The sequence below is a fragment of the Achroia grisella genome, unplaced genomic scaffold (assembly GCF_030625045.1).
Source record: "Achroia grisella isolate CSIRO2021 unplaced genomic scaffold, CSIRO_AGI_Agris_v1 utg544, whole genome shotgun sequence".
NCBI lineage: Eukaryota > Metazoa > Arthropoda > Insecta > Lepidoptera > Pyralidae > Achroia > Achroia grisella.
The window spans coordinates 1795581-1823568 of NW_026712929.1; the positions used below are offsets into that span (position 1 = coordinate 1795581).

General features: G+C 30.4%; 1 protein-coding gene across 1 annotated transcript; it reads left to right on the forward strand.

Moving 5' to 3' along the window:
* Positions 1–2390: 2390 nt before the first annotated feature.
* Positions 2391–27987, forward strand: LOC131847909 (uncharacterized). Its single transcript, XM_059197616.1, has 5 exons — positions 2391–2602; positions 23702–25261; positions 25694–25878; positions 26768–26982; positions 27232–27987. Exons 1-5 carry the CDS (start codon positions 2575–2577, stop codon positions 27470–27472), a joined length of 2229 nt encoding a protein of 742 aa, XP_059053599.1. The 5' UTR covers positions 2391–2574; the 3' UTR covers positions 27473–27987.
* Position 27988: the final 1 nt, after the last annotated feature.

The following is a 27988-nucleotide window of genomic DNA, read 5'->3' on the forward strand; positions in this document are numbered from 1 at the left end:
GGTCAGTTAGCACATCATGGCAAATTCACCAGGAATTTATCACGTTGGTTTCCAGGGGGAACAGCGTGGAAATCAACCTATTGTTAGCAATAGGTTCATTCGTCCACATTACTAACATTCCTCTTCCACCCTGCGAGTGGTAATAAAATATGTTATTTCCATGATATTTACTACGATGACTACGTATCATCAAGCAGGTCTTTAGTTAGAATATACTATTTTCAAGACTTAAAGATATCAGAACGAAGAGTTAGGTTGATTATCTGTAACACTCGTGAATGGCTGCTGCTTGTTAGGGACTGGTTTGCTCTCGTCACTATGTACGTATATTATATGTTTCTTACTAAATATACATATATATCAGAACGAAGAGTTAGTTGATTGTCTTATTGCACGGCTGCTGTTTGTTAAATATATATATATATATATATATATAATATATATATTGAATACTATGACCTTGTACTATTCTAATTTAATGTACGTAAAGATATATTTGTAACTTATTTGTTTTTTCAAGACTAACATATAGACGTATTTTGCCTATTTTATCACACATTGTAAATGTTCTGCCCAATCGAGAATATTTCTGGATGTTTGTCGTATTGGGATATCTGAACTGATTTTACACCAGCATTTTCTTTTTTCTTTAATAGAAAAAAATATCACTGTGATCCTTGACTGGTTTCACTTTTAATAATGATGCCCACAAGGAGTGTCACAATTCCATTATCAACAACAAAAAATAAAAAAGAGTTCAAGAAGCTGTCAAGGTAATTGTTTTTTTACTGTTGAGCTATATATATTTTGTCTAAATAATATCACTTAAATCTTGATTTAGAATTGATATGAAATTAATCGTGATATTTGTGAATACACACTGAATTGCTTTTTGCTTTTAGTAGGCGTTTGTTACAAAGATAAATCTTTATTATAACATATTTGTTTTGTCTTAACTTAATTGTAAAATTCAAAATTATCGCAATTCTTGCTGAATTATAATAGCAATAAGCAACAAAACAAAAGGACGACCCGTCTTATGGTAAGTGGTAAGCGTTACGAACATACGACAACCGTGATTTCTGCGTTGATATTACGGCTGATATATAATTTCACTGCTGAACAGATAGCAAGAGCATAGCCGCTGAAATAGCTGAGACAGACGACTTTTTGCAAAGACTACTTTTAATACTTACCGTATTTACTAAATGTGAAAAGGACCAACAAGCTGCTTAATAAAAGGTAACAATCTACACGAGAAGCTAAACCAGTACCACATTATGACAAATAAGTTAATAATAAGTTTTGATAAATGGACATCCAACATGACGTCAACCAGAGGAAAACTTTGTAAAAAGTCATTTTTATTTTCATCATTTTTTCACAAACGAGCATGCGGCTCACTTGATGGTAGTGATTACCGCCGCCCATGAGCACCCGCAACACCGGGGCAATTGCAAGTACGTTGTCGGCTTTTTAAAAAGGAATAAGCTCTTTTCTTGAAGGTTTCAATATCGTATCACATCAACGTGGAGGCCTACAATACAGCTTTATAGCAAGCTGTTTGGTGGTTGAAATAGGTGAGACTACGGTACATGCAGACGACCTCTGTCACAGTGTACCTTTAACGTATATATATACATACATATGTACGCAATGTTATCTTAATATGAAACAGGTTATTTAATTTTTATATTATATCTATTAGCTACCCACCCCGGCTTCGCACATGTATTATACATATAAACCTTCCTCTTGGATTATATATCTATTAAATATATCTCTATCTATTAAAAAATCCGTTGCGTAGTTTTAAAGACATAAGCATACATAGGGATGGACAGACAGCGACAGCGACTTTATTTTATACTATGTAAAGATATTGTTGGTTAAAAGTTTAACCAACATGATATAAAAACTAATTTATCTATTGTTTTGCAATTATCACTGAAAACAATTATACTTGATTTAATTTATTTCCACGCACACACATATATGAGTTTAGAGTTATTAATTTTTGCGTTAATAAGTTACAATAAGTTACTTGCGTTCTCGTCTGTTGAAAGATCTAACAAAATTTTCAGCGCCAAACCTTGACGGGGCGAAGGCAAAAATACCTTCTAATTATTTACACAAAGAATGCATATACAAAGATTAACAAGTTTGTTAACAATGCCGATTCATAACATGAGTCGTCGGTATCAATTGCCTACTGTGTGTTAAGTACGCCAATCGTGAGAAAATATTCATAGTACGCGTGTGTTTTTCATCCTATATTGTACTCAAATATAGCGTACATTCGGAAACATTTATGGTGAACGTTTCCCTGACGAAAATTGGCCGTATACCGCGGCTGCAAACGCCCATTGTCACTTCTTACGCGACGCGCGCTAAACGCACGCGCAAGTCAGAACGACCGACGCGACGCGGACACCGATATACCGGTATCGATGATCACGTGATAATCAATAATATGATAGTGTAACGTGATATAAAAAGTTGTTTTGGATTAACCATTTTCAGGTTTTAGTTAAATTTACCTTCATATTGATGTAATTCGTTTTTAAGAACAAAATGAAGTTATTAACACTGATTTTGTGTGGTAAGTATAGTTTGACATTTTCTTGTCACATTGCATATAATTACCATTTAATTATATTAAATTTTCAAGTTATTTTAAATTCCAAAAATATATTTGATATAATATTATTTATAAAGTATATTAAAAAACATTAAATGTTTTCATAGAACAATAGTAATAATATAGAATTCAGTTATAACAAGAAATATAGAGTTCAAAACTTGGTTCAGATATACAGAGACATATATAATGTGTCCTTAAATTCCATGAAGAGTCAAACTTATATGAATAGCCGACCAACTTATATGGACTAGACATATATGTACATAGGTGTGATTAATTATAGTAGGTAGGTATAGCAGTAGTACCATTTTCTTGTGTTAATTTTTAATCACGAATTTACGAAATAACATTTCACGAAACTTTATTCGGTGGCCTTACACATGACTATGATACCGAAAAGGTTGCTGGAAATAAGATCATGCTCAATGCCAATGTCTTCGTTAAAAAAGTAACCATGGCTTTAGGTAGATAATTACAATAGTACGGGCTGTGTTCTTTGTTGTTGTCGCGAACATAATTGTAGAGCAACTGATTTGACGGTATACATACCTACTGCTAAGTGTTAGATAGCAGAGATTGCATATTGATAGACCAAGATTGATCCTAATATAATAGAATCTTTGATAGAAAATTTAGGTCCTACTCATATTATTATTCAAATTTGTTTTATTAGTTATAGGAACATTAATTTGAAAATATTTTCATATTTATTTCAAATAATCTGGTACTTTGTCATAATAATACATAAATGAACTACAAAGAATACGATACTTGTACAAATAAATAATAAATTCAATTGTTTATGTTCATTCTGTAATAATCAGTTCTGTTACGCGTGAATGAGTTGAGTAACTAACATTCCATACGATATCCAAACATCTTCGCCAACTTTCCCATTCATTTATCAGAATTAGTTTAATTCAATTTGTAATGAACATCACATGTATTTTCTACTTTTTTGTAAAAATATAATGTAATAGTTTAGTGTCATTTATTTTTTAATGTAATGTTGATATTTTGGTTAGGCAGGTTTTAGTTATGTCATCATTATCATTGACCCAACTTTATCTCGTTATTTTGGGTAAGCGCAGTACGTTATCCTCTACACTGGTCCTTTCGGACCTCATATCAGAACTAAGGACATCTTTAAATCCTTTTTCAGAGAGTAACCTTTTAAGTTTATCCTTTCGATCGTTCTCTTATTATCATTACATCCAAATTACATAAGGTTTGTCTTGTATATTTCAAATAATTTCTATGTAATTATAATTATGTGATATATAATAACAATTTTAAAATACACGTATCAGTTTAAGGCTATATATTAGATAGTAAATATTATAATAAAAAAAGAATTACAGATGTGACAAAATATGTTACAAACAAGTTTATATTTTGTAATTTGCCAATCCATTACAAGTATTTTTCTGCAACATGTACTACTTTCATTCTATAATAATAAAATGTTTTAGTATTAACATAAGTTATGTAACCGTGAAAATCACATACCTCTCGTGGTTCAATAAGACATTCATATATGACTAAGGTCAATGTTTTCTCTTTTGGCTGGATTTTGTTTCATATAAAAATCACGATAGGTCAATACGATTTTAAAAAAACATAAGAAGAATACTATAAAGAATGTTATCTCCAAGTTTTTTAATTAACAGTAGACGTTTAAATTTAGAATCTAAATACATTGTAATACAAAGTGAATATATAAAATTAAAGCACTTAATAAAAAAGAGGGTAAACAGCCTATTTTGGGTAGAGAATGCCATAATATTATGTACCTATATTTAAATCCGTTATACGTTTTATAGTTATTACATTTTCTATTGTCGGTTTATAAATTATATAGCAATTTGTTTTTTATGCCGCTATCGCACGACGTGCGGTTTCGTGGACCATTTATATGTAACAATACGCTGTAAATATTACTTGTTATTACACCAAAAATACATGCAGCAGTGACCTTAAATATATTTTGTTATTGTGTAATGTAACCGGGTGGTTAGTATATTCAAATATTTTAATTATATTTCAGAAAATGGAAATCTAGTGTACAAAGTATCTGTTTTAGTTAAGTTCAAAATTAGATAGTTTGAATGAAACATATAAATAGAACTATACGCGTCTATTGGGTATTATTGCTATAAGCTAATTTAAAGTTATATTTATTTTATTAATGTTATTTTTTATGTTGTTTGTGTTTAATAGTAAGATAACAGTAAAATCAATGTATCGATGTAGTTTTATTTCGTTCCAATGCTTTTATTATTCTATGTATATCGTCCAAATACTTCATTAATTGAAGTAGCAGATTATTTCAATCGACGACCTTATGTCAAAATTTTAACACTCATATTTTTCATTTTCGTTCAAATAATAAAAAAATACAATATACATATTATTTACCTTTTTATTTTATAGGCAATTAAATTATATATAATAATAATATCACTCTTTATACATAAACGTGCTAAAAAGGTGATCTTATAGCTTAGAGTGGTCTCTTACAAACAACCTTTATATATATATAAATACTTCATGTATATTTTCTATACATTTTTTGTCTAGCAGCGTCCTGCTTTCTCTATCCATTCCGTCGAACTCTTTCCTCAATTAAGTACTTATAATTCGAGGAAGTAAGTTCTTTAGAGATATAAATCGCGTTTAAAAAACTTGATGGAATACTGTTCTAGTTAAATAATAGAAAAATATTTATAATTCAGTATTACTTTTTTATATTTGGGTAGAGAAATAATGTCAATAAAAATATCACAAATTGAATTATAAAGAATGGAAAACGTCAGTTTAAAAATGAATATAGAGCTATTATTATATTGTATATTATTACTTACTATCCATATACATAAGTAAATCCTGTTCAATTAATGAAATCCGGTTCTACCCCGTAAGGGAGCAGCACGATAATATATTTATCTAATTGTAAAAATATATGTCAAGATTGTTTACCAAATAAGACAAGTAAGAAAAAATATATAACAGTAGTAGCGTGAGGTTGTTATTTAACCACTTTTTGCTCTGTGATTCTTTCGTTACACATCATTATATCACACATCTAAATGAGTAACGATACAAGGCCCGTGCCGAGAAAATTTGTTGGTCATCCATTAACTAGATTACACGCGAAGATTACGTATATTATGGAAAGAAGATGTATATAACACTATGTCTATAATGAATCAAAAAACCAAAAGTGATGACAATGATTAAAATGTGTTACATAACTGATTGACGTAATAGAAAATCTCAATATCAAATGTTTTTATTCATTATATTAATACCATTCATACTAGCATTAATGACAAATGTATTTATTTATATACCATTTGAATTAATCATTCAAATTCTTTGAGATGTTGTTATTTGAGATGTACCTAATTATATAAAGTACATTTCACCATGTGTAGAGTGTCACCTTTATTTTGAATTGCTCGGTTTAATATCATTAACTTTTACTGAATAACTATATCACAATAAAAAAAATATTGACTTACAGAGTCTTGTTATTGATCAAGGTTAACCAATTAGGTACTGCAGTGAAGGTACTTAATTTTAAGGTTAATTACCTTGATCCGTAGTTGTCATCTGTTCCTGAGCTTGGTTAAGCTTAGTGATATGTAATTCATAAAAACCTGTATTTCTAACAATAGTACTCATCTTCCGATACAACTTATTGTGTAAGCTGTAACCGCGACTTCGTACGCGTGGAATTTAACTTTATTTTTTTTAATAAAAGTAGCCAAAGTTACTCCTTGTTACATGAACTACCTGCCTATAAAAGTCCGGTCAAAATCGGTCCAGTCATTTCAGAGATTAGCCGAAACAAATCATCAATCATATGCATGTAGTAAAAACGATTATTTCAATATTACAAACAGACACTCCAATTTTATTTATATCTATAGATTATAACATTTACAAATCTACACTACTACTACAATAAGACAATGTTAGGGACGTACAAAGCAGTCACGATATCAATAAAAAATATTTTCGAATAGGCGTGGGTGCGTGGGCATAGAAATATATTATGAAAGTTTCTTAACTTCATAAATACAATTCGGATTGTAGTTTTGTCAATTTCATCTTATATTTACTGCATAAAAAATAAAAACAGGCGAGCATTTCTTTTTTTGAAGTCAGTGTTAATATGCAATATTCTCAGATCTGTCGTTTTAATTTATAGAGAGACTTAACAACTAGACAATTTATGCCCCAAAAATTTCTATCATCATAGTTTTGAATTTATTTGAAGACATAAAGCTTAATTTAGTAGCAAAAGCACAGCCTTAAATACTATATAGTGTTCCGAATTTGGATAGTTGTAGTCAGTTGCATCACGATCAACTGTTATTAAATTAAAGAGAGCAAGTTAAACTGCAGATGGGCGCACACGAGCGTGGACTGTCGCAACCATGTGGAAGGTTGTGGATGTATCCATTTAGTGGTTACTTTGGAAATATATGAGTGCAAATAAATAATTAACTATTTTAATGTACATGTGTCGCCATGAATATTAAACAAGTTTAAGTTACCCTATGTCGAAAAGCCACTGGGGCTTCGTGACCATTAACTTGTAAGAAGCGAGTACTTGTTATGTTAGATATAAGTATATAAAATATAGAAGGCGTACCCAGTAGTTAGCCGCTAAAATGCTATTGACCACTTCGTTTGGAATTGTAGTAATGACCAATCGTTTTTAGTACAAATACACTTTCTAAAACTGCATGTTTAATTTAAACGCTTTTCAATATGAAATTAATTAACGTCTAAGTGCAGCCAGCTTCCAGCTAGTTATTGCAATTTCTTACAATGTAATATAATTTAGGAGATGTTTCCGTATCTCTATCTATTGAATTTGAAAAGTTATGACAAGACGCACGTAAGTTAGTGTGTAGTCACGTATCACGTTGAAAATGTTTTATATTATTCTAATGTGATTTTCATAATATTTAGATATATAAACACACCTTACGTACGGAGAGGTACAAATTAAATATTCAATTTTTAAATTTATACGCGCCAATAGGTAATTGAGGATCAACAAACGATAGAATATTAAGTGAATTATTATTATAAATAAGTCCACATGTACTAAACTTATTGACTAATTTATTATTTCATTACGGATTAAAACGACAAAACTATCTGTTTTATTCAACAGTTTAGGGGTGATTGAGTACTCACCGATCACTTAAAATTTTCATGAACACATTGAAAATAGTAGAGTTAACGACAAACTAAGTTATTTGTGTTACTTTGTTTTCAGTTTGTAATAAAGTATTTCACTAGTAGCTATTTCTTTATATAACTACCTTTACGTTACTAACATGTAGATAATAAAGTCAACGTAATCTTTGAAAGTAGTTTGTTTCTGAACACAGGTTCATTCAGGTGATTTAAATACAGGCGGGATATTAGTACACATAATATAATATTATATACCTAATATTTGCTATTTTCTTACAAGTCACTTTTTCTTACTATAATTTATACCTCATAGAAAATTCTAAATTTAAACTACATTAAGTTTAGAAATCACATTTGAATTAATTAAATAATCCAAACGATTTTGGTATTGTTATTGAGATTAAAGAAATCGATAAAAAAATACCTATTAACATATAATTGGGTTTGACTGTAAGAGAGCCGGATAAAGACAACCAGTACGATTGGTTTGTGTAATTAACTAGATTAATGAAATTAAACGTTTCCGCGTAACTTTTTACTGCTAGTCGGAAATGTGCTAGGGATGCGACATTGTCTATAAAAATCGATGTAGTCGATTGTTTTTGTAAAATTACCTTAAACTACTAAAACGGATTTTGCATCAAATAGTAATCGGTTTTTTTCATAATAAATTATTTTATTACAACTCTATTTTTGAGCCCCATCGTATTCAAATAAGTCGTCTAGTAAGAAATTGATTTAATTGATCGGATTATGGATTTAATTTTTTGGTGTATTAATATGGTTGAAATATATTTTTATAAAATTGTAAAAGATTTATTTCCTTAATCGATTACTTTTTCACATCCCTAAAACGTGCGTGTTGGTTGTTGACGGTGAACCAACATAGAATTATAGCAACATCTGTGTCTGACCACTTTCACCGGTAACTTGCGGCGGTGTCATCCCACTGACCTCCACGTTGACCGTCCAGTTTTTATAAGAAATAACAGTAACAGTAGGGATTATGAATGAAGTTTGTTGGAATATCAAGATAAAATGGTAGTTTGAGTTCTCAAAACAGTAACCCTAAACTGTATAATTTAATTTTTAAAATGTACAATTTAATTCACCTTACATGTTAATTGATGGAAACTGAGGCGGTATATATTCATTTTGTTTTTCTTAAGCGATATTTTCATCAAGTCTGGGCCAATTTTAATGACCATTCTTGCAACTGACAGGGTTTATTTCCGTGTTGATTCCAAATAATTGTCATTATAGTTGTCATTGGCGTTTACTAAATTGTTTTTGTAGACTACATAGACCTTCTTCCAGTAAATTGAATACTAATTTAACTATAATAAAATTCCGTAACAATTGTAACTTGGCCATGATGGTTGGACTAGTAATAATAGTATTTTTCTTTCTTTCTTAGGATATTTTCAATTTGATTCCTGCTCTTATTATATGATATGCTGTAATTTTGCATAAATTCTTAGTTCCGTGTCTCGCCTCAATACTCTGTGATGCAATGATTTAGATGCAGTAAATGCGCGTACAATAAAAACTGGTTTAAATTGCATGATCGCTAACTTAACGATAGTCCCTGTAGGCATTAGTAAATTTTGTGGACAAGTAATACTTTCATTTATAACACCAAATCTTTGATGCCGAAGTTAATATTAGTACCAATTAGGTTGCAAAATGCATTCAGTTTGCATAAAACAATACGTAAGATATAATAAATGCTCAATAGTATTTTACAGTATTTCTTTGTATATAATGCTGATAAAATTACTTTAATTTACCGTCATTTATGTAGTAATGAAATTCAATATTTCAGATGGAGTGAGACCTGTCTGTAAAGGATATAAATATTTCTATTTTGTATTGTATAGAAAAAGACCAAAACGAATATATCTATTTTTTTTGTTAAGTAATCGAACCCGTTACCGTGTGAAAGTAAAGCAGTAGACCATCGAGGGCGTAATATGTTATATTTTTTATATTATCAATTATTATACTGGGCGTTTCATAATATGATTCATTGTCGAAAATGTATAAAGATTTCACTATTATTTATAATCTATTTCTTTATAGTCTTATTAGTAAAACTATAAAGACAGTTATATTATGCCTACATCTGTATACGGTGGTTATAAGTATCACGACGACGCCGATATAAAGTCATGAAATCGATTTCGTTGTGAACGTGCTTTTAGGTATAATTTACATACCCAATATAGACAGTTACTTCACATTCGATTTGCCTGAAGCAAATAGCTATGTTTGTATTACAATATCACTTGAACTAACAAAATACTTGAGAAAACAACTATTTTTTTTTGTTTTTACTATGTTTTAAGCATAGTATAAAAACAAAAAAAAAATAATATCAGTATTGTGGAATTTGCTATAATAATGTAATATGTACGTTACAGTATGTAAGAGAATATATTCATATTTTAATCTAAATTGTTTACTCCCGGTTTAGTTTTGTATTAATTATATTAAGTTAAGTAAAGTAAAATATTGCTATTATATATCAGATAAATGTTATAGATATAAGATATATATAACTTATAAAATAAATGTTCACATAGTAATTAAAACAGTTAAAACATGCAAGAATTTGGTTGACATCATATATTAAAAGTAGGGAATTAAAGCAGTTTTGCTTCAAAACAAAATATTAAAACTCTTGACCTTGTTAATTTTAAAACTGTTTATGTTATCAAAGTTAATATAAGTCTTATATACATATTTTGATCTTAAACATTAAAATCTTTTTGGTTTTATGAATTATTAATGAGTAAGTAATCATTATAGATAAGTGATGAAATATATTGAAAAATACGAATATAAATAAAATAATTATTTTTTTACTCAAAAATAGTAAATAATTTAACATTCATTCCCTTAGAAAAAGTTTATAAGGTAATACAGTTATAGAGTAATAAGCTTACGATTGTAAACATAGTAGCCTACGTAATATTCGATTTAATTTACAACAATAACTTAATATTCGAGTGTTCATTCAATCCAATCATTCACAGTTTACAATTGAGCTTAGGACCTGCTAATAGATTGAATAATACAAGTTATTGAATCCCTGCTATAATATAGCTCTACTTAGCCGGGAGTCGTCCTATATTGCATTTTCTAACACAAAGTTATGTTGTCCTAAAACATTTGTTCTTCATGGATTTGCGATACATTTTGGAAGTAAGAGAATTATGTTATTGATGATTATATTAACTTGGTTAATGCATATACCTATAGGAAAATGACAGTGTATTACCGAGATATATTCAGTAAACCATGATGTTTTCAATTTTACTTTTGTTTTATCTTGAATATCCTTATTCTTTGTCGTTCGTTGATGTCTTTTGTATGAGAAATAATGTATAGCATTAATACATATTATTTTTCTTATAATCTCTCACAGACTACACCTTGACATATTTTTAAAATGATACAATCGGCTAATTTGTTTATATTGTCAAGTACATAATAAATCTAAAGTATGTGGATACATAGAACGAGTACTTTCGTCAACAAAGCTGACATTGAACTAGAAGGCGGTACTCACATGCATACAATTGTAAAAGTAGATTATTAAGTTATTGTTAAAATATGCATTATTAGTAACTGTACAGAAGGCGCATTCGCATAAGGTAGAGATGAAAATTTTCGTATTGTTAGTGGAATAGCCTAGGTTTTAGAGTGTGTTAAGGGGTGAAAATGATGACGTCACAATAACACCCACCAATTCTATAGTGTAATACCCATATAATTTTTGTTAATGTATTTCCAATACTTAATATAAATAGTAATCAATACAGAGCGATACGAATATTAATCAATGCAGCTGGCTTTGCAATTTATACAGTGGTATCAAGGGTAGGATAAGACAGTGAATTTAGTGAGCATGGTGGTATAATAACTTAGTTCTAGAATGGTATAGTATGAAATGTAGGTACAATTAGGGTTGCACATCTCATGTATGTGCCAGTCCTAAGGTGGGTGCAATATTAAGTGGAGTAGAGTGGAATGTGAAGCGTTTACAATCCAACACTCGTAGGAGTTGGGACATCACATTGCTCATATGCACGCAACACTACACGGCCACATAACAACGACGCACTATACCGTGGTACATGATCAAAACTAAAAAGTATAAAGACGAAAGATATTATTCTTTGATTGCAATTGATTATCATATAAATATTAACTACTCATTTAATAAAATCTTTTATATATAAAAAAAATACATTATTATTAAGTAAAATTCGTTGTATTTTATTTTCATAATCTTACAATAATTGAACCAGTGCAAAGCCGGTGCGGGTCGCTATTCGTTTATGCAGTTTTTTAATTATTTAAAATTTTATAATTTATGAAAACGTTAACTAGTTTGTAGAATAATTTAAGATCAATTTATAATCTCGTGAATATGCAATAACAGTTTCTATCCTAAAACAACATAATTATTCGACCGACTTCACTTTCATACAATAAAATTTATTATTCCTTGATGCAATATAGAAATAGTGAGTTGAAAAACTGTTTTGAATAATATGGTCAGCGATTTATCTTCTTATTGCCGACTAGCTAATTTGTTAGACATGACTTCAAATTATGCAATGTTTGTGTATATTATTATATTCATATTTATATAAGTTAAATATCTACTCAGCTATTTTCTACTGTTGACTTTGAATCGTTAAATAAATATAAGAAAGGAAAGTATTAAATATTAAACTAAATCCATTAAAATTAGATAACACTACTCTCAGTAACATGTTCGTTATTTGAGCTCAAACTACGAAATAATAATAAAATTATATGCAAACATAATGCAGAACAGATCACATCGGACACAACAGTACATTACTGACCTACTTATTGTACCTGGAAATTGCGACATTTAAGCTGGACCCACCATTCTCCTACCTTTCTCTCTCAAACACATATCCAGTATAAATTTAACAGTATTATAATGCACCATTATTTGCCCGATTAATACAAAGTATTCAATATATTGCGTGTTGTAATACTAAATGATGAATGAAAAGAAATATCAGATTTATAAATACAGAACAATCAGGGTTTCACATTTTTGTGTATTCTTGAAAGAATGCTTAGAGAAAATACTAAACACATTCATATCTATTTATTACTATTATTTTAATCGCATTAGTAAATTTAATATTTTTAAACAATAATCGTCCGGGCGGACAGAAAAAAAGAAGAGCTAAATTCTGTTTTTAAAAACACCTTCGAGTACATGCCAGTTTTGGAGCAGTGATACATATCTCTTCTCTAAATATATTTTTTTTAATAAACACTTAATGACAACTAGTTGCAAATTGCGATATTCTGTTTGGACGGAAACTGTTTCCGAGCTTTTCATACCAGGAACTTACTTCATGTTTAATCTAATTACATTCTGATTCGCAATGACTTTTAAATATTTATTAAATAGGTATGATATAAATTAAAAAGAGGATTAAAACAAATAATGAGATAGGTATACAATTTTAATAAACAAGCATTAAATATGCTTGTTTATTAAAATTGTAATAACTGTTTACTTACCTGTTTCTACTTATACATATATATTTAACCTCGTAATCAAACATCTACTTATCTAGTAACAGCAATATAAGGTTACGAAACATTTAAATATAATTAAAATTACATATAATTATTCTAATAGAAATTCACTAATCTACTTTATCTGAATAAATGGAAAACAATGCTTTTGAAATGTTTGAATACAAAACCTCTTATTTCAATAGTAGTAAATTACCATTTATTAAGAGAGAAGCTGTAAACGATCATGTATTATAGATTCATTTAAAGAATAGTGTTTCACCATATGTAACAATGGACAGATAAGAGAGCTATTAAGAAATAGCGGTCTACAGTAGCCGACCGCTTGCACCCGTCAATTATGTACTATTAGTACTGTGTTGAGGCCGTACAGCCAGCACTCTTATGAAAAATAGGCGGTTAATAGAACCTCTCACGGGAAAATTGCCGTCAATGATTTTATGACAAGGTGAAATAAATCGAGTACGCTGGACATTAAAGTATTAATTAGTAGATACCCATTCAATACTGTGCTTTATTTCACTATTGTTAGATACGTTTTATATTTGTGCAGCATGAATTTACGACTTTATAAAATTTTGTGAAGTTATTTAACAGAGAACATGTTTAAAGTTCTAAATGTTTTATTTGTACGTATGATTTGATTCTCAGTACAGTCACTCGTATTACCACGAAAAAATAATTATCATACTAGGATGTAGATGCAGTAAATAAAAACATGGTATTTTTATTTATTCCTTTTATCCAATTAAATTAGTAATACACATAACAGTGCTTGTCTATATTAATCTAACTAATACATATATTAATTTCTATTTAATATCACGGAGAGTGTGAAGATGTGTTTTTAAAAAGAAAAAAACCTGTTTTTTAAGATTTTCTACTTCATATTATAATAATGATTGATACGTATGTGGTTCATTTCGACACTTAGTTCTTTAAATTACTGATTGTATGTGAATTGATTTAATTAGCGCAATAACAACCTCCAATATCTAATTGAAATAGGATTTTGTAATAGAACAGTTACAGCGCAGTACTATATTTGTAGATACTACTATACATATGGCTTTATGCTGAGATTATTAGATTTTTAAAAAATACAAGCATAATTTATTGCTTATTTCAGGCTACTAATAACCTTAAAATACATAAGAAATAATAATAAAGTATAAAATAAAAAAGGAATTGTTTCTGTGATCACGGCACTGACGACAGCAATTTGCCACGGTAGCTTCGAAACACCACCCCCTTCGGGCAGTAGTCTTCCTTCTTGAAGGTGGCTAGTATGTTGGCGAGGACCCTGGCCACAAACGCCTTGCCGTCAGACACGACTACAGCTACACTAAATGTCAGATTCTCTTGGTCCATGTGTAGTCCATAATGTCCTGCTAATAGTTGAAGACTAAGAGATATTACATTAGTCATAATAAACAACAAGTACCTATTAAACTAGGTCTATATCATACTTTATACATTTAATTCAGGGTCTAACATAGCTTTGAAAGATAAATATGTACTAGTTCGTTAAAAACACACCCTTAACCGGTTGTATAGAGAAAATTATATTATCATTGATATAAAGAAGATCAGTGCTATCTGTAGATATGATACCTACTCCTTTGTGTGAGAATCTATGAAACTCAATGCAAGCAATGATTCTATTCTATATTTTCAAATTTAGTACTTCGGTACATATACTAAAACAGAATAGTAGGCTGAAATAGTTAAATGCCAAATACCTTTATGTTTAGATAACCACCGATCAATCCATGATTCAGGGTCCAAATGCGCACAATAATTACCGCCTTATCGGGCAATTATGATTATTATAAATATTAAACAATGTCACCTTCGATACATCTTACTAATAGTTATTATAAACGCGGAAGTTTTGAGTAAGCATGGATGGATGGATTTTGATGAAACTTTACAGTAATATAATGAATACATCAGAAAAACATATAGGCTATAATTTAAAAACATATTATGTAAATCGTGCGAAAATAATGATAAATGTCAAGTAAGTGTGATACGGACGAAGTTGCGTAGGTTAGTTAGTAAATACATTGTATATTGCATCCGTGTTACCATCTGTGCAATTTTACTATAGCTTTTAATTTCTGCGGAAAATACGCACAAAGCTATAGGGTTGTCAGTTGATAAATTTATGGTGGAAATGAATTTTACCGGAAATACTTTATTTATTATTTTCGAGTTGTTACAGTAAATAGGAGTGCCATACAAAAATATCACATAATAAAAATATAGGTATTTGTTAGAATGTACCTACTATTAAATAGTTTAAGTATATAAGTAACTGACAATTTGGAGATGATATTTAGTCTTTTCCATTTAGGCGTGTTATTTTAAATAATCATTGTTAGTTAATTTGCGGGATTATCTACAATCCTATATGATAAGCATAACTCAAAGGTTATATAAAAACTATATAACTTTATTTTTATAAACTAATATTAGGTATATAGGTAAATAAAAACAACAAAAAATTGGGTTCGTAAAGTCACCCTATAAGCTATTAGGTAGGTATGTATGTAGAGTCACGTGGGGTAGTGTGTATATTACGCACTCAAAGTATTTCAAAAACGGTTTATATTGAACTGATAACACCCCTCCTCATTAGCGCACAAAAGGCTATACTTAGTGCAACTTTTTCGTCCGCCGGTGAACCATTTTGTTTCCGTACAAGTATTATATATTTGTTTTAAATGAGAGACTCATTCCTTTGTAATATATTTATATTTTGAAATTATGCTTTATACCATCGAACAGTACATTTTATGTAATATAAACCGTGTTTAATCTTTTGGTGATGACGATTACGTAATATTGCTCAGTTCTGGTTCAATTTTATTTTGATGTATTGGGGCAAGTGTGCGCATACGAATGTCGGGTAAGTGTGCGCATGCGAATATCCGCTTTCTTTGTATTTATGATGCAATTTGTTCAGAGTTTAATTAAACATAAAAAATGCCTCGATTATAAAAGAAATATACCGGATAGAATAGAAGCTGTTAAAAGATTAATTTCGGAGGTTAGGAGCAAACGCAATAATGGTGTACTTCGTCTAGGAATGTGGTCATCCAAGAAATGTGAAGTTGGCCTTAGGCATTTCTTGGAGGGGACGATTCAAAATCGGCGAAAGAAAGGCAAAAAGTCAATCATTGATACTGTAAGTCCTTATAAAGTAGAATTGGAAAAAAGAAAAAACAAGAGGAAGAATAAATTTCCAAAAAAGAAGATACGACATGATCTGAAAATAAATAAAATGATGAGCAGGAATTATTTTGGCCACTGTGTGGAGAAAAATACATATTTCCACCGAATGAAGACTGGATCCAATACAGCATCTGTAAGAGCTGGTGGCATGAACAATGCAATAACTTTGAAAACGAATTATTTGAACTGATGTATTATTAGATTGAGGATGTCTATTTTCTGGTTTATCATATGAGTCTGACTCTATTTACTGTATGTTACATGTTGGGAATACCCCTAATAAGTGTGTCAGTTTTGATTTTGTTGATTTCCAAAGAATTTGTGTAAATGATAATTATTTATTTTGCGTTTAAGTTGTTGACTATTAAATATTTTATATAATAAATCTTGTTTTGTTCCAGTTAACTTCAAATATTTTATTATATGATACTTCAAACCTTAAGTGCGTACACTTGCCCCACGTGACTCTATATTTCAAAGTCATATTGAAACAGGAGTGAGACTCGTCGGCTCTACAAATTATATATTTTATTATAACTAGTTAATTTATTTAGGTAATCGAATAATAAAATAGTATTTACGGTTCAAGGTAACCCTAGGTGTCGTCGTTTGACACAACGTGTAAATCTCACCTAATCGGTAAACATAGCATTTTATGTAATAGTTTTCGTTGGTGACTCGTGGTCTGTGGTCAGCGTGGACACGTTTCGCTTTCACTGTAATAACTTGCTTTCTCGGACCTCGTGGATGCATCCATGATCGGACTTTATATATATATTATATAAAATGGGAAAATAAGATGTCAGTTAAAGGCTAAAAAATTACGGGATAAATTTTAGTTTATTTTATTATTTCGGTAGAATAAGTCCTTTCAGACTATATATGTCGGTCTTACGAAAATTGTGCTTATCGTGGTTAGTAAGTGCCTAGTATATGATGACTTTATATATATATTATATAAAATCATAACAGTTAAATCAGGTCGAAAGAATAATAAACATGTGACTATGATCAACAGGTACCTAGTGAGTATTTGTTGTTGATTACAATGGAAAGTTTTATTTTTTACTGGCATAAATATGAGTGATAGGGAAAAAATAGAACGTAAAACGATAAAAAGGTACCATATAAGTACCTACCTTCCTGTTACGAAAACTTTCATAATATTAATACCTCTAATAGGTGATATTATACGGATTAAACAAGTTTTAACCGGAAGAGTAATTTAATATAAAAATACAAGGTCCGGTTTCGTTGTCAGTTTGATTTTCCTTGGCAATGGCTTAATAAGTAGGTACCAAATTATAAGATTGTTTGTTAAATTATTAATTGTACTCGTAGAAAAGCTTTCACTTACATATTGACACATAACTATTTGAAATGACTCAGAAACCAATCTTCAGTGAAATTGTTTGAATTAAATATAGCTAAGTAATTCTAAGTGGTGGTGACATGTATTGGTCTACATATTTATAATTCTATTTATAATCTACGTATAGTTTTGATATTGGATGCAGGTTCGAACTATAGTAGGTATATACATAAAAAAATATAATAATTTTAGGACTGTCTAAAATACTATCGTTCAAACTCATAATTTTATGTAATATATGGATGCCTACCTACATAAACATTGATTCGTAAAGGAATTACAGAAGTATTATAACAAATGTCTCATAATGCGATACGTGCGCTTTGTGCTTGGTTCTTCATGCGTGCGCCCGCGTACCGTGACCGTGTCGTCGTCGCGCTCCAGCCTCCCAACATAGAGCGACACGTTTATTATTACGTAACATGGTGTACCGTCTTTATATTTCCTTCTTTAAATTTTAAATTTTACATAGGATCAGCAAGCGTGCATAGATAACATCGTCTTTAGGACACGAGGATGACCCAAATACTATTGGTTAAGTCTTTATTATTGTTATCATGTGGGACAACACGAGAAGGACCAGTTGTAAAACTAAAAAAATATTAAAATCTCTTCACGTAGAAAAAGTTCTGATGTTAATACATAAAATACGATTTGAAAGCCTCTTTTTCTTTTTTAAGTTAGATGGAAATTGTAATACTCGTAAATATTTATTTGTATAGGTATAGATATCCATCATTCTAGCAAGCAGTTTTCAACAACAGATAGAGAGATCTCAGTGGAAGGTTTATATATATATATATATATATAATACCTGTATGTTGTGTACTATTATAGTATAATGTGTAATATTATCTTATCTGTGATAATAATAACCCTGCACAATCACACAACGTCATCAGGTCTCAAGCTGAGCCTAGTTTGTGTTATAGGTACTAGACAACCAGATAAAGTAAAGATAAAATCCCAGATAGGTAGTTAGAAGTATTCTCAAATGTCGACGTTGTGGGTGAATACTAAACTTCACATGTTCTCATTTCGCTTGATATTTCCAGCCAGTTTGGTCAGCTAGTAGAGACTAGTAGCAATATAAATAATATAATCCCAGGAGTCACTCAAGGCAGTTGATTGGCACGTTGATGACATTACTAACTGTGCTACCTTAATTCTATCCAACTGAAGAGCCAGTTTTTATACATTAATTATTTCATTTTACATAATAATTAAAATTTATGTGATCATCTACATCTTATCCAGTTATGCAAAATTTTGAAGCAACTGACATATTATTTAACATAGATATATTTTTTTTTAGGTAGATAAGTATACGCGATAAAATTGTGACGTTTCTTTTGATATTAATTTCAGTCCTTATAATACGATACGACTATACGCTCTAAAAAGTTATTAAGTAAGCCATACCTAGGCAAAATGCAGCGATTCGTTTGAGTTATTTTTGTATGTATAAAATAATAACTATGAGGCCTTGGCCGATACGAGAGGTAGTAACTAATGAGCGAATGCTCTCAATTCCGCCATTCACAACACAAAAATCAATTACTTACGTCTACTCTGAATGTTAAGTTTAATATCATATAGTCGCATAAGTAGGCATTTTGATCTTGCAGCCCGATCTCACGGCTCCGAGGCCAGAATTGAATTGGCATTGTCACTGTGGATTGTTTTACGTCACCCTTAAGCTGAGAATATCCATATCCGGGCGGACTATACCTAATAGCACAGATTATATATAGTCAAATGAAATATATGTACTGTATTATCTTTCTTGGTTGATTGGCTCAAAAATGATTTCCGCCTTGACAGAAGCATACCTTATAGGCAAAATAGAAAACAAGATACTCTTATAGCAGTAGGCTATCATCAGTACGTACCAATATTATAAATATGAGAGTTTATAAGATAAATTTTATCACGAGAATTAATGGCTATTTCATTCAGAATACACTGTGATGACAGGAGTGGTGGTGAGAGTAAACACACACAGTAGGGTGTAACTTGTATATTTAACTGTTACATCACACTAATTACATAAACTATATATATGAGGTACTGCGTGACCTACGTGTCGTTATACAAAACGTACACTCGCACAATCTTTTACTGAACGTGCTGATTTGCATCACTATACCACAACACATATAAATTAAATATTGCAGACGAAGTGGTGGGTAGAAGCTAGTATCAATATATGAGTAGGTAGGTATGTGACCAAAGCTCGTGTGGTATTTTAGAAATACCTTCAGTGTACCTTAATGAATTCAATACTTAATCACGCATTGCATCCATAATGTATTATCTAACGACATTTTAAATTCCTAACTAGAACGTTACTAGTTTTAAAGGAAGTGCCTTAATATTTGCATTAAAATTGACATGCTAAGCTTAGGTATCTATATCCAGACTCCCCAGTTGATATATTTTGCAACGACCTGTACTTCTTATACTCCAAGGGATAATACATAATGCGATATAGGTACAGGTGATATCTGACATTTTAATATTTCAAGTTTATTGAAGTGAAAGTCAATAATAAATGCATACTTTACCTTCTTACTTAGGAACGTAGGTACCTATTAGCTTTGACATTGACATTGATACTAATTTGTAATAATACTTATGTAACATCTACATTATTTAATATGGAATCATTGTGATAAATGCTTACATAAAACCCAAGATGCGGATCTTGCCAGTCACTTCTCCAAGGTTTGCCGTATTCGACACACGATCCTGCCTTTCTAAAGTTCTCCTACCTCGAACGATATACATTAAAATGTGTGTTAGAATGCTATTTCGAAGTGACAACACAAAAAAAATCGATATTTGGTACCTGGAAAACCTACTACATTTATGTGCACTAGGTAGAGGTATTACAGTATCTTCGAAACAATTTTAATAAACATAACAAACATATTCGAACAAATTTAGTAAACATTAACTGTATATTTTTTTCAGGTATCACTAGCATAACTAGCTCAAAATAGGAATTTATAATTTAGAAAAGATTTCGTTCCTATTCAACTAAATCAATCAATTATGAAAAAATAATATGAATGAACACTGGTTTTCTATTAAAAAGAAAGTTTTAAATTAGTTAGTGCAATCTTATATTATAATTTACACAAAAATAAAAAAAATCATTGAATTGAGAACCTCTCTTTTGAAAGTTGGTATAATTTTTTAAGTAGATATTACTATAGTTCCCTACCTATAACTTTATTTTATGACTATTTGGTACGTAAAGCTTATCGTTCAAATCGCTTGGTCACGAGTCTGACTCAAGATTTAATTAGTAGAGTCCTTCTATAAAACAATAGTTCTACGGACTCACGTTAACAGTGCCTTTGATGAACGTCACGACTAATATCAAGGTTTTAAAGGTAAAATATTAAACAGTAGTTCATAATATATATTTACACTAGTTGTTTTACCCTCGTAAAATTTCAATAAAAAATAGCCTAGTAGTATTTGCGTAAAAGAGTAACAAACATCCATACTTACAAACTTTCGCATTTATAAAATTAAAATAATAATAATAAGATATATATATATAATAACTTGTGAAAATGAGATTTGCTGAAATTGTGTTTCTTCATGCAGGTTCTGATAAACTCCTAACATCTAATCTTCGTTTGCGATTATCATTAGATTTAGGTAGTTCTAAATGATTTATAGGCGTCTTGTAAATTTAGTAGTTAATTTTTGGTAAGTACATGGCTAAAATAATTTAAGACTATTTCTATATAATGTCAGGCCATTTCTAAATCTTTTTATTCCGAAACAAGGAATTTATTTGTACACTAGATATATAATAAAAATTATAGCTTCCTGTGGTACAATCGATAGACGCTTTTTGTAAAATAACGTCGTATTTATTCATCATCAAGCTATTGATTGACATTGTCGAAAAACACGTATCCATGTCGCTATTTTCAAATCGTATTGCTTAATTATTCTATTTCTGTTATATTAACAGTACCTGCCTCCATATCTGCTATTGATATCAATCTAATATATTTGTACATATTTGGCTAGGTACTTACGTATACAAAACACGAATTATTATGAAAGTTAACTAGGGCAAATTACAATTCGGCATCCAGTAATTAAGCACGTGGGTATCTACATATTTAAAAAATGATTAATATATCAATAGTCAAGTACTATTGGGTCATTATTACAATTATATAATTTATTGATATGAAAGTGAGAAGCTGCAATGGTTCAAAATGTTTTTGCAATCGCAAGATAATCTTTTGAATGATTATCTATAATTAAGCATTTCTCTTACCTCTAGCAACCTTCATACAAAATAAAAATTAATGATGATTCGTTTTTTTTGTAATAGGTACCTTTTGTAGTACCTACCTATTATTAAGTACTTATTAATCTTTTTAAATATTTATTAAATAGATAAAGATTCCTTTTTGTAATGTTCTAGTAGATAGGTTTACTTATCAATTACAAACAAGTTATTTGGCTACATTCATGGATAACTGCAATGTTGATTACTTCTTTTGGTGCCGGTGGAAGTGTTACTGCTTTTCATCCCCAGAATGAACGAAGTGGCGACCACAGGAATAAAGCATAATATATACATAAAACGAGGAATACCGTTCTATATAGTTAATTGGAAAGCATCTGAAGAAAAGTAGTTTAATTGCCCACCGTTATTCTACAATTATATTAATGTAGTTGGTAGTATAAATTTATATAGTGCAATCTTTATTTTAATCAGTTGATTAGTTTAAGTTTCCTTGAAGTCTTGCTTAGTCAGAAAGGCCTATATGGAATGATTAAAAATTCAAAGTTCGTTTTCATAACATGTTAATACCAGATAACCAGAGATTTGTGACAATATTCACAGAAAACTAAAAGCTAATAAGAAATATAAGTATAGTAAATGCTTAAATAAGTACCTCCATTCGTGTCTATGCCAGTTCAAAGTTAAAAATGCATTTAGAGTTTAATTATTATATCAAAGTGACCTCTGATGCTTTATAAATAATGTAAGTTAGTAAATGAAGGTTATTGTTAAACGTCTTGTTGTTTTAAGCAACTATTTAGATATGTAAATATAAATGTCCATCATATAATTTAGTATATTAGATTTGCTGAAGGAATTCTGGAACAAGTTGTAGTAGTACATACCGAAACCTTCAAGATAAGAGCTCTTTGAAAGAAATCCGCGGTAATGACTTACCATCCGGTGTGTGCAAGCTGATCTCCTCTCCTTAGCTATAAAAAAATAAAATTCGCCCAAAACAAAATAAATGAACTAGGTGTTTTATAGAGTACATTTTTTTTAAATTATGTACACAATAAAAAAATGTATGTATTCCATTCAGTTTGTTAAAAAGTATCTAGTAGCCTATTATATCCTTGGAATAAAAAAGAGTAGTGCCAATTGTGTTTTTATATCGTAGCATATATCTAAATTAGTTATTTATATTTAATTACATATTAAAATGCATAAGGACTAGACATAACTAGATTATGATGTCAAGTTGAAACGTAGTTAAGTCCGTTCTACCTCGTATAAATGTATGGTGTCCTCGTATGTATTGATTTTCACATTCGGAAAATGTTTCTTTCTGTTTCAGTTACTACAACTATAGTAGCATCTATACGAGTTTCGTCTAATGGCAATAGTCCAGAAATTAAAATGATTGGAGGTATGATGGTGGACATTAAAAAAAATTTAGTTCCTATGACACCCAGGATAAAAGAAACACCAATAAACTCAAATTATAATAAAAGTCGAAGGTTGAATAATAATTTAACAAAGCTGTCTATAAATGAACGCTACAGGAGATTAATACCATACATGACATTTTACTACGCAAATGATTTGGTTACACCCACTACTGAGGCTTATATTGCTAAAGATGTAGAAGTTGAGAAAGCAGAAATTATTGAAGCTACAACAATACGTCTAGAAAATGATCGTCAACCAAAGAAAATTATATTTTCACAGCACAAAAATATTCCTAGATACCAGGGAAACCGATTAACACAATACAACATTGCCTCTGCAAATCCAAGAAAAAATTTTTATGATGAAATTGTTCCCGTAAATCAAAACACAGTAAGAGTAATACCCAATTATAATCCTTTATTAACAAGACAACCTAGTGTATCAGTTAATGCGCATAATTATGATAATATAGTGCAAAAACATGTAATTAAAGCACCAAGTGCCCCTTTTGCAATCCGTAACAGGGCGCCTTATATTAATATCTATAACAACGAAGAGAGTCCAAACATAAGATACTACTTAGATGAAAAGGAACAAAGTCCCAGATTTAAATTAGTTCCATATGAGCAAACTCCTCCAGTTGTTGTATCCCCAAATGTAAACTATTATAATGATTTCAAAAAACCTATACCAGGATTGGGTATAAGAGACCCAGTCCATATCAAACCAAAACCAACTCAAACACAAGTTTATTATGATAATGTTAATATTCAGCAAACGATGGCTAGAAAACAACCTCCACCAACAAACTTAGAAAATTATTATGAGAAACGCCAACCACATCCAGTGTTAGTTCAACCTGTCATTGAAAGTGGTTTCAAACCTATTACGAGTCCACCACTAGTTACTACAGAAATTCCTCGCTATACCTCTATACCATCAGAAACACCTCTACCTTATTTTGAAAGTGTTAAGCAACCACCTATGCAGGGTCCTTTTGTAACTTCAACTACAAGTACTGATGCATCTCATTTTCAACAAAATTATTACCAATATATGGCAGAGGAAGTTACTTCTAAGCCGTCAATGGAACAAGCAAATTTTAAGCCGATATTAGAACAACCAATTTATCAAAACGGACATCATTCGTCTTCTAATGCGGTAACATTAGGAGATCTTATTAATTCATTACAATTGAATAAATCTATACCTAAACCTATAACAAGGGAAAACGTAGGGGCGTCAATAAGAACACTACTCCAGGTATTGAATGCCTTAAGAGCGGCACCAATAGAAAACAATGTCGACTCAATATCTTTCAGCACACCGAAACCGATTGCGACCACTGACCTCATTGAAACGACTGGGAAACCTTTATTAGAAGTAACATCAAAGGCGATATCTGAAGGGGATTATGACGAAGAATATTTGCCTCCTGTCAAAACACCGTCTCAGTATTTAGAAGGTAAGTTAATTTGTCTCCGGCAATAATATGTATTCATTTTTAAACACATTGGTAAATATTTTTTTATACATGTATGTACATATATAAAAAAATGTTTATCAATGTGAACCTGAAATTAGGTTAAAAATATTACTATTATTATTTTGAAATGATTTACATTAAACGACAATCACATACAAAACGCCTTATTTAACATTGGAATATAACATGCGTACCAATATTATAAATGTATGTATCTGTTCCCTTGTTATAACTAAATGGATAAATAGGTAGACCTTAATACCTGGAAGACAGACCGACTATATTTTATTTTAAAAATCAGACGAAGTCACGGATATTTGAAATAGAATAGACTATGATATCTATGAAGTTATTGATTAAACTACGCCTATTTGTCAGACTTAAAAAAATCATGATGCAAAATTTTTTCAGATTTTCCTAGTAGCGGAGGTACCAGTCAGCAGTTCCCTTTGCCAGTCACATCTGATGATGAAGGTGGCACGCCAGGGAGACCGGGTGTAGATTATCCGATTCTTACGACAATCCCTCCTACCAGTTTCGATTGCAAAACACAGCGTTATAAGGGTTTCTTTGCTGATACTGAAACGAGGTGTCAGGTTAGTTTTTATGAATGTAATCCTTGGCGTTCAAAAAATCATTTTGTACGTGAGATACTTATTATTTATATCATATATAATGCATATTATATAAATAATAAGTATCTCAAATCTTTACAGTGTATCAGGTTATATTCAGTTTATGTTCCTCATAAATTGGTAAGAGTATTATATTCATATATGTAGGTATATATATATATGTACATTATATATCACATTTATATCTATTGTATATATTATTTTATTCTATGTAATTTTTATATCCATACCATACATAGTATTTTAATTTATTTATGTATATTTTATATACACAATAGAAAATAGACGAGGAAAAATGTTAGGGCACTTGATACGGCACGATGATTTCATGAAAATTATTATTGAGGAGAAAATAGAAGGAAAGAGGGGGAGGGGAAGACCAAGGAATAGCTACATCAAACAAATTGAGGACAAAATGGGAGTCGTGTCGTATCAAGAATTAAAGAGCATGATGGAAGATCGCGGAAAGTGGCAAGAGCTCCACCGACAAGAGCGTAGCTCTACGCTCGCCACTACTGCCCTACAACGCTTTCTAATTGTACCTAAAGGTTAGCTGGTAGAGAATGCCATATGGCATTAACCTCGCCTTTTGTTTTTGTACAATAAAAAAAAAATACTGTCTTTGTAATATTAGGTACAGTAGTATCTTAGTATATTCTGTATATGTATATTTTCCTAACTTTTATAAACGGATGAAATTTGAAGATGTTTATTTATTTCAATGTGTTCCAAAACATTGTGTATTGGATGGTTCAAAAACACAATTGGCCTTTACCGCTTTTCTGGGCAAGACAACGTGTACCAACATTACAGAAACTATAGACTTCTATTTTTTTTATTATTTTCGCAGGTATGGCACTATTGTGATCTGAATGGTGGTCAAGCTTCATTCCTGTGTCCGAATGGAACAATATTCTCACAGGCTGCATTAACATGCGACTGGTGGTTTAATGTCAAGTGTTCTTCTGCGGCACAACTGTATGTTCTAAATGAAAGCCTCTACAAGTTTATTCTGCCTCATTCGCCTAAATTCCCTGAAGACTACAGCGGCCCCTTGGTTGATAAGTAAGTTCACAACTTTTCTCCCACTGAATTACTTAATACCTACATATAGTCGAAAGTGTATAATGTTTACACGGATTTATTATATACTTACCAATATTTGTTATATTGGTACCTATTACAGTTAGAGATAAACTTTTGGATAGGTTCATCATATTTTAATTCGATTTAACTGTTTTTTACAGTTGATAGGATGTTTTTATTTGACAGCCTTTATTTTGAAATTTTATGTTATAAAATATTTAATTTCAGATACCTGACTTTGAAATTCAAGGAAATGGAAGAGCAATTCAAAAAGAACAAGAAAAAAATAACTGCTTCAGACAAGATGGACGACGACAATGATTCAACGGAAACTAAGGACTACTCCAATGAGGAGTCCGTAGATTCAGAACAGTCAGGAGAAAGCGGAACAAGCGATTTAAACGCATCAAGTGTCATTGTGGAATCACCTGGCATGAGTGGTAATGTGGAAAGATTAGCGGACAGTTAAATTAAAAGTAAAATTAGTCATTCTGTTTAGAAATAAAACTAGTAGGTTACCATGTAAGGTCAATAAGATATGAAATAGGACCAATATGCTGTGATAATATGGAATTCATTTTGGTTGACCACGGTTACTACGTGGTATGCGTGTGAGCTGTGAACGTATATTATCGCGTGAATGATCGTTTAAGGAACGTTCAAAGGTCGAATTATACATTTTAATTTTGCCATTTTAATAAGCTATTCCAATGCTAATTGTGTTCTTGAGTGGATGATACTATTTTAAGGAATTAAACTTGCCATAGATTGCCATGTTTAATTCGGTTAATTTAATATTATAGATCTAAGGTGCAAAATACATGCCTTCTTGTAATATTGTATTTGTAATAGACGTATATAATTTTGAATTGTCAGAATTAATTTATTTCATATTAGTTTATATTATACCTAATACTCATATAATGATAGTTTATCAGATTGTAAATAGTTTAGGTAACATATGTACAACTATAAAATATCTATA